This window comes from Dipodomys merriami, unplaced genomic scaffold (genome assembly GCF_024711535.1).
Source record: "Dipodomys merriami isolate MVZ:Mamm:240054 unplaced genomic scaffold, mDipMer1.0.p SCAF_6, whole genome shotgun sequence".
NCBI classification, from domain to species: Eukaryota; Metazoa; Chordata; class Mammalia; order Rodentia; family Heteromyidae; genus Dipodomys; species Dipodomys merriami.
In genome coordinates this window covers 62,468,197-62,477,488 of record NW_027206179.1, presented here as the reverse complement: position 1 = coordinate 62,477,488, position 9,292 = coordinate 62,468,197, and the positions used below count along the sequence as shown (strand labels likewise).

Here is a 9,292-nt window from a genome sequence, read left to right as displayed (position 1 = left end):
TTGCCAGTAGCTCATGCCTGTATCTGGAGCCTCTCAGGAGGCTGAGAACTGAGGATCCCAGTTCAAAGTCAGCCTGGACAGCAAAGTATATGACATTCATCTCCAATTAACTAGCAAAGAGACAGAAGTGGAACTGTGGCTCAAGTGGTAGAGTGCCAGTTTTTAAGGACAAAGCTGACTTGGCCCTGAGTTCAAGCCCAGGTTTTTTCTGTGTCTGCCTGTCTGCCTGTCTGCCTGTCTGCCTGTCTGCCTGTCTGCCTCTCTCTCTCTCTCTCTCTCTCTCTCTCTCTCTCTCTCTCTCTCTCTCTCTCTCTCTCTCTCTCTCTCTCTCTCTTACACACACACACACACACACACACACACACACAATATGGTGGTGACTAATGCATCTGTGGATGTTCTGTGTGGACGTGTATTTGGAAGTCATCCTGCTGACTTGCAGGTTTCGCAAAGCTTCCGGTTCAGCAGATGGTCACACTATCTTCCAGAGCAGCTGTTCCATTAGCACGCTCACAAGTGCACTGTGGCTTCTCCTTCTGCCAAGCTGTGTGTCATTGTTTGCTTTTTAATTGTACCCATTCTAGTCATCTGGAGTACTTCCTTATTGTGGCTGAAATTTGCATTTTCCTGGTTACAGATTAGATGTCGTATCTTTTCAGGTGGTTGTAGTTATTTGGATATCTCTTTTTATTTAGTACCTGAACGATCAAGTCACTTGCCCATTCTTCTATTTCTGGCTCATCTTTCTTTCTTTTTTTTTTTTTTTGGTCGGTCATGGGGCTTGAACTCTGGGCCTGGGCACTGTCCTTCAGCTCTTCAGCTCAAGGCTAGCACTCTAACACTTGAGCTACAGCACCACTTCCGGTTTTCTGGTGGTTTATTGGAGATAAGAGTTTCAGGGACTTTCTTGCTTGGGCTGGCTTTGAACTGAAACCCTCAGATCTCAGCCTCCTGAGCAGTTAGGATTACAGGCATGAGGCACTGCAGGAGACACTTTTACATTCTCTTAATAATGACTTTCTCTTGTGATTTTTTTCTTTTCAATAAAATGTCTTGGAAGGAACAAAAAAGTACAGTGCCTCTGATCATAGAAAATAATATTTATAGAAATAAACTCCAAAAGAGGTGTTTTTTTTTCAAAAAAAAAGTCTTGATTTTAGTACAACCAAATTTACAAGTATGTTTTCCTTCATGATTAGTGCTTTTGTCTGTTTGTATTCTCCTTAAGTTACTTACCCAAAAGTCATAAATAAGTTCTTCTTGTACTATCTTCTAGAAACTATTATATTACCTTTCCTACTTTGATCTATAATCTACCTTACAATTACTTGTTGCCTCCTCCATATTCTCTGTAGTGTTTACTGTCTGTAAATCAAATTTTATGTGTCATTTTCCAAATTTTCTATTCAGTTCTACTGCTCTTTGTTTCAGTTTTTGCAACAACATGGCCTAAAATATAGTCCCATTATAATAAATTTTGATCTGCAAATAAATTATCTTGCCTAGTTTTCCTTTATCAAGAGTTACTTGTCTCCTGTGTCCCTTCGGATCACTTAGTGCCTTTTAGATCAACCCATCCATGGCAGAGTGTGACGATACATGCCTGTAATTCCAGCTATTTGCACAGATAAAAGGATCACTTTCTGAGGCTGGTCCCTGGGCAAAACCTGGAGACTTTACCTGAAAATTGTACAAAAGTAAAAAAAAAAAAAAAAGGTCTGAAAGCATAGCTCACATAGTAGTTGCCCACCAAGTACAAGACCCTGAGTTCAAGTCCCACTACTACCAAAAGAAAAATTAATCACACTGTCTAATGTATTTACTCCAGAGAGTTGAGTTGTGATTGCTTTCACCATGGTGAGAAATTTGGTGACACAACTTTATGCTACCTTCCATTTATTTAGCTCTGAATAATGCCACCCACCTTCATAAATGCCTTGTATATTTTTGTTAGATGGATTCCTAAGGATGTAAAATTGATTAAATGGTGGTATAGTAAAATATTTTTTAACAGTTCCACTCTCAATTGTTTGTTGTTCATGTAGAACTGACATTATAGAAAACCTTGCTAAGCTCACAAATACTAGATTTTATTGTTTTGGTTGTTTTATGATCCCAGCCACCTCACTTACAACCAATGAAAGAGTTGTTTCTTCTCCCATGTACAGCATAGGTTCTCTTTCCTCACCCAATCACATCGGTTAAATCTAGCTAAATCTTCTAGTATAATATAGAGTATATATGGTAACAGTGCATATCACAATTTCCAAGCTGAAAAGGAAGTCCCTCAAACATTTACCATTACCTATATTATATGCTATGGATTTTTATAGATGCACCTAATTACATCAAGTAAAGAGCTGAGTGCTAGTGGATCACACCTGTAATCTTACCTATTTGAGAGGCTGAGAGGAGGAGGATCATAGTTTGAGGCCAGCACAGGTATATATGCAAGATCTCTTCAATAGCTGGATGTGGTGGTGGAATGGAATAGCTGGATGGTGGTGGCTATGGGAGGCTATGACTGGGAGGATTGCAGTTCCAGGACAACCAACACAGACAACTTCCCAACTGAAAAAGCTGGGCACAGTGATGCATACCTGTCATCTCAGCTATGGTGGGAAACCTAATAAATTAAGAGGATCACAGTTCAGGTGATTGGGCAGGAAGCAAGACCCTAAAGCATGAGCTGGAGGCCTGGCTCAGCAATAGAATGCCTGCAAGCACAAGGCACTGAGATCCAACCCCAGCACTAACAAAAAGGGAGAAGGGATCAGATAAGTTACTTTTTCAGTTTGCATAGTTATTTTCATGTCAGGATCTAATAGTTCCATTCCCGGAGGCCATTTCATAAGCCAAGTCACAGACAAGCAACAAACAGAAAAAATAATATGTGTGAGTTATTGCAAGAGGGCTAACCTCCCCTGAGAATTCTAGCCACCATGCCAGATTCTGTTTTTCTCACACATAGTTCCAATGCTGGGGCTTCAGACTCCTGCTGTCAGCAAGGAATGGTCCACCAGTTCCTGAGCATAAATGTTTTCAGAAAGCTGATGTGTTCCTTGGAAGGGCTGGTCTTTCCTTCGCTGAATAGGTTCTCTCGCATCTTTAACAACAAAGTACAATTTGTTTCTAATAAAAGCAATATTAAAAAACATAAGGTGATTTAAGCTTTTAAAACATCCTTATTTCACAAACTAAAACATTATCCACATTTCACAGGTTCTTCTAAATTTCTTGATGTTTGAAGAAATTTAATCCCACTTTTGGGCATTTACCCAAATGTTTACAAACAAGACCACACTAAAGCTACCAGCACAACTATGTTTATTGCAGCATTATTTACCATAGCTAAGATATGGAACCAACCCAGAAGCCCCTCAGTAGATGAATGGATCAAGAAAATGTGGTATATATACACAATGGAATTCTATGCCTCCATCAGAAAGAATGACATTGCCCCATTTGTTAGGAAATGGAAAGACTTGGAAAAAAATTATATTAAGTGAAGTAAGCCAAACCCAAAGAAACATAGGTCCCATGGTTTCCCTTATTTGCAATATCTAGTATATGTATGAGTCAAGCAGAAAAGGTCAGATAAGATGATGTTAGGAAAATGAACCCTAAGATATGTATTTAAATGTTTTTTTTCTTTTATGCAATTGTTTCTAACGCATTTATAAGATTATTTCTTTGTTGCTTTGTATGTCCCTCCCCCACAGTATAACCCCTGCTTTCACTATATTTGATGTTGGTATAATTTGTGGAGGGGAGGGGAAAAACAAGTCATTTAATAGGGATGCAGGTGGACCTGTTGCAACAATGAGAAGTACAAGTTGCCATGTCGAAAATGAACTTTACAACTTTGGTGGGGGGGGGAGGATTGGGTGGGGGGAGGCTGGGAAGGGATGGGAAGGGGAAACAAAGGAGGAGGCTACAATGCTTGATAAGAAATGTACTCATTATCTTGCCCATGTATTGTAACCCCTCTGTAAAGTATTTTCACAATAAAAAATAAATAAAAATTAAATAAAAAATTAGAAATTTCAGCCCTGACAATATAGGTGACCTTCAAGGCATTCCCTAAAAGAAAATGTTTGAAGGAGGTGGTGAATTAACAACATAAAAGAGAAGAAGACTTCTGGAAAGCAGAGGGGAGGAAGTAAAAACTAGAGCAGTGAAAACACACAGAACCAAGGGGAAATGGCTGGAAGTGTCAAAGGCTAAAACTGAAGATGCATAGCAGAGTTTGTAACAAAAAGCCTGTTAAGAAAAGAGGAGAGAAGGGTTGGGTAGGGAAAGACAGTGAAAATGTTGAAAGGGGTGACACTGATGAAGATGTATTGTATTCATAAACTGCCTTGTTAAATGGCAAGTCCTTTGTATAGACACTTTGTATAGATACTTAAAGATCATACTTTTAAGAAGGAAAAAAAATACCATGATATCCACATTTAAAGAAATACAACCAAGGGGCCAATTCTTCTCCATTGCCTTGATACCAAAGCTCTTCCCTCAAACTGTAAGTTGGCTGTCCTTCAAAGGTGAGCTCTTAGGGTCACTTTGAATCTTCTTAACTGTGTCAAGGGGAGGGTCAGACAGGTAGATTTGCAAGTGGAGTTGGATTCACCTTTGTTCCTAACAGGAGTTCCCAGAATGCTGCTACGGCTCCCCTCAGACATCCCACATCAGAGCTTTGGGGACTTGATGGGCAGGGCCTGCTTTGTTGACTGATGACAGAAGCTCAGTGCCTGTGGGGCCCTCACTGAGCATCTTCTAATTGTTACATGAACATTGCTCTGCTCCTCTTTAGAGTGCATGGCAGAGGCTTTATCTATGATTTCTGCCATCTGGATCTCCAGCTCCATTGCTTTCCTCAGTGACCCCATTGTCTGAATTGGCTTGAACACCCCTAGGTTGGATGCATGCTGGGAAATGACCTCTTTGGCCAGTCGCCTCTGTGTCCTCCTGGGTTCATGAAGCTGTTGTCTCTAGAGAGGGTAAAAGGAGAGTCTCCGCCAAGACACAAGGCCAAGAGGACTCAGGCTGTCTCCACAGCTCCACGTAGGACCACCAAGAGCAGATAATGAGAGCCAAAAGGACTTGCATTATGTCCAGCAATTCTTGCGCTGGGAATCTAAAAGATCATTCTGATACCTGATGTCTCCCAGGAAGTCAAAGAAAGTGTAGGTAGACAGCAGAAATACCCCTGACTGGCAATCCATTTGGCTTTTTAGAATCTAAGAGGAAAGAAAAGGAGTTATTTCATAACATGACCAGAATATTCAGAATATTGACTTAGAAAGAAAGGCTGGACTATTTTTCTTTGCACAAAGCCTCTCCTCCTCAGCAGTGTGTTGGCAGAGGCAAGAAATAGTTGTGGCACCTGTCCATTTTGCTTTGGTATGGGCATCGTCCGCTTTCACATCCCCAAGTTTCAATAAAATTGTCTGTTTCCACTTCTACAGATGGCAGGAGTAACAGACAACAGAATACGCCTCCTACCCATGGCCAAATGCAGCAGGAGTTCTTAATGATTATTTAAATTTTATAATGTCAGAACACCATGTCAAATGAAGTGTACAGAACATTAAATGTTCTATGAGTGCATCAGGAAACATAAGCTTGCAACTTTGGCAAGGCTGAATTCTGTGTTTTGTTTTGTTTTTGTCAGTCATGGGGCTTGAACTCTGGCCCTGGGCACTGTCCCTCAGTTCTTCAGCTCAAAGCTAGCACTCTACTACTTGAGCCGCAGCGCCACTTCCGGCTTTCTGGTGGTTTATTGGAAATAAGAGTCTCATGGTCTTTCCTGCCCCGAATGGCTTTGAACCATGATCCTCAGATCTCAGCTTCTTAAGTAGCTAGGAATACAGGCGTGAGCCGCCAGCACCCGGCGGCAAAGTTGAATTTTGAAAGAGACTCATTCTTCAGTTTTGTTTTTATTATTTTATTTATTATCAGTCCTATGTGACCCACTAATTATTTATTTTAAAAAGTTATTGAGTGTCAAATGGGCACTTAATATACAACAAGGATATAGGATGCAGGGAGAAAATAATAAGGGATAGATTTTATTTCTCTTTCCATATAAAAATTTTTCTTGGAATGTGCTCAGGGATATGCTATGCTTAGATGGGAAATTATGAGACAAGTAATTTGCAGTTCTAATTCTGCATAGCCAATGTTTGTTTTTCTTTCTCCCCATAGATGCTAGATGAAATTCATTTTTTTTCTGGAGAAGAAAACAATAATCTCAATCCCTCTTGTCCATGACATTGACTGATTATCTATCTGCCTCTGCTCCTAAGTGCGTTTGTACCTGAGTGATGAGCATGAGGTCTTGCATCCCTCTAAAGACTCACGATTATCTCCCTGATAAGCCAGAGAAAGATGAAATGCCCCGCTTTCACTGTATCTCACGCAGCCACAGCTTTCTGTTTTAACATTTTCTTAACCATCCCTTCCACGCACTACAAAGATGGTATCATTAATAGATGGAAGGGTGTCTTTTCCTTGCTTATCATTTACAACCCTCCAACCTTCAAAAGATATTTGAGGCTGTTTAAAATAAAAATCAAATGTGTCATACTTGAAAAAACATGAAGAAGTAGGGCAAGTTTTGTATGATAGCCCTTTTTATTTCTTTCATGGAAGTTTAACTTTCAAAATTCCATAAAAGCTAGAAAGGGGCATCCAATCATTGTATTCCAGAGGTAGGAAGATCACAATCCAAGGCCAGTCCAAGCAAAAGCAGGGAAAGCAAATGAACAACAAAAACAAAATAATAAAAGAACTGGAGGTCTGGCTCGAATAGTATAGCATTACCAAGAAAGTATGAGACACTGAGTTCAATCCCTGGTACCATAGAAAACATCATAAAGTATATTAAGGCTCATAAAGTTCCCATTCTTACATACAGACTCCTTTTTAAATTGTATTTTCCTATCTATGTTGAGATTGCGTATGTGTCAGGCCTTACCTAATCACAGATATGGTATTCAGACTTCCTGGCCCACAGTATATACATCATAGTCCTCTTATATAAGAGGAGCAAAAGGTTTAAAGAGGCAAAGTAGCGAATGGCTGAGAGAAGTCTAAAGCAGGTCTGATAGTCTCTAGAATGCTTCATTATTAGGGAATATTATTAAGTAGCAGGTTATGTCCCATTAATGGACTGTGAAATCAATTTATTAGACCATGATTACTTTTCACATTAATAAAATAAAAGAGCAATGATCAGAGTTCATCCAAGACAAAAAAAAAAAGGTAAGTGATATTGCCCAGGTTTTGTTTTATTGTATATGTGAGTAGAGTGAGTATTGGTATAAAAGGATGTGGATGGTTGTGGTTATGTGGGTGTGAGGGATGGGGTGTGTATGGTGGTGTATACAGGTATGTCAGGAGGGATTTGTGGGTGTGTACAAGTATGGATGTGGGTACAGATGAATATATGTGTGGGTGAGTCAGTATATATGCTGGATTATGTTACAAAAATTTATTTCTAACTGAAGTACTGCTTTAAAAAATGTGAAAGTCACTACACTAAAATACATTGAATTGCACTCATTCATATTCTAAGAACAAGAATGCCATGTTGTTGTTTTTGATCATTCTGCCTTCTATAGACATCTGTACAAGCAAGAAGTTCGGAATTCTTAGGATCTTTGACTCTTTCCTTACATGAGTTGACTTAATAAGCCAATCCTCAGAGCCATGTAGTAGAGAAAAGCTGCTTAAAATAGTCAAAGACTGGACTGGGTTTATGCCTAGTTACTCTAGTACACCATTTACCATTTATTCCCCATTGCAGCAAGAACAGGAACCAGTGGGTGAGAAAAATCATCCTAGCAGCACTCTCTGGGTTAGCTTCTAAAAGCTTAACATGCACTTGTAATTCAAATATGCTCAGTGCCCAGCCTCATCCTCCCTCTTGCTTTTTAACTAATGCATCAGTTGTCTAACAATGAAGACCAACAGATTTCCCTACTTTAGGGGTGTCTGTAAAGGAATTGGAAAGAGACACTTTACATGGGCTGTTCCCAAAAATCAGGACAAAACGTCTTCATTTCCTCAGTTTTATCTTAACCCCAATTGGCATGATGGCCATTAGCATTCAATAAAATTAATTAGGAATTACCCAGCATAAAGTAGATAATGTTCTTTACTATTAAAGTTAGTTCCTATATCTGCTAGGTTAAAAACAAAAATAAAATGTTTCCTTAGCTGATGGAGAGAAATTCTGAGTCACAATGTCAAACTTTGGCAGCATGGTTAGGGGCATTTTGCCAACACTTCTCTGATTCTCTTCAAGAAATCAAAATGAACCATAGCTATTTCTGGGCCTGCTCTCTTCTTAAATCAACTTCTCTGATGTTTCAACTTGAACTCCTTTTAGAAAAAAAAATAGGCAACTTCCTTACCTTTCCTAATCAAGTTAAGAAAAAAAATAAAACATATTTCCTTATTTTCTGGAAAACATTCTCAAATTTGCAAGAATGGCTCATGTTTAAATTTCTAGAATTGTTGTGTCCTTCCTACCCATAAGCAGAGTGCTCTTGTAAATGTTCATTATATTTCTTTTCTGTACTTACTTTCAACTTTCATTACATTTGTGCTATGTTCTCAGCCCAAGAAAACTTTAATTAATCTTCATAAACAACTCTCAAATGCAAGTTCCAGGCCTCTGAATTCTTCTACCACAATGGTTAAGAGTGGGCCTTTGGGGTCAGAGGTCAAGTCAGACCTTCCCTGTGTCACTTTCAAAGTGACCAACAGTAGATAAACTGCTTAACTTTTCTCCCAGAGCCTGAACAATAGTTTCACCCCATACTGTAGGCAGGGTGAAAGATTCACTGAAACAAACATGCTCAGCTCGCCTGATGCACAGCAAAGTCAATGAAAATTAGGTATGCTTGCTTAGTATTATCTCCCTTTAAGATTTAAGATTTTCCTCTAACTCATACTTAAACTATCTTTTTGCATCTGTTTATACACACACACACACACACACACACACACACACACATATGACACACATATATATACACACAGGTAAAGATAGAAACAAAGATACATAGACAGGTAGGTAGGTAGATAGATGGATAGATGGATAGGGACATAGAGATGAATTAAGTCACTGCTTGTAATAAAGCATAGTGAGTAAATTTATATATCTGTTATGATTTTACTTTTGTGTTTCCAAGAGTGGACAACTTCTTGATTTATACAAAAAAGAAGAATGAGACATTTGGCTTGCTTCATATTACCTTGCTGAAATTAAAATGATATTTGA

The 9,292-nt window shown here is 39.0% G+C and overlaps 1 protein-coding gene across 1 annotated transcript in view; it reads left to right on the top strand.

Moving 5' to 3' along the window:
• Positions 1-7,332: 7,332 nt before the first annotated feature.
• Rxfp2 (relaxin family peptide receptor 2) overlaps positions 7,333-9,292 on the top strand; it is a 47,719-nt gene continuing 45,759 nt past the window's right edge. The window contains exons 1-2 of the mRNA XM_070001969.1: positions 7,333-7,352; positions 8,194-8,213. Coding sequence (XP_069858070.1) covers positions 7,333-7,352; positions 8,194-8,213 — 40 coding nt within the window. The remainder of the gene's footprint in view (positions 7,353-8,193; positions 8,214-9,292) is intronic.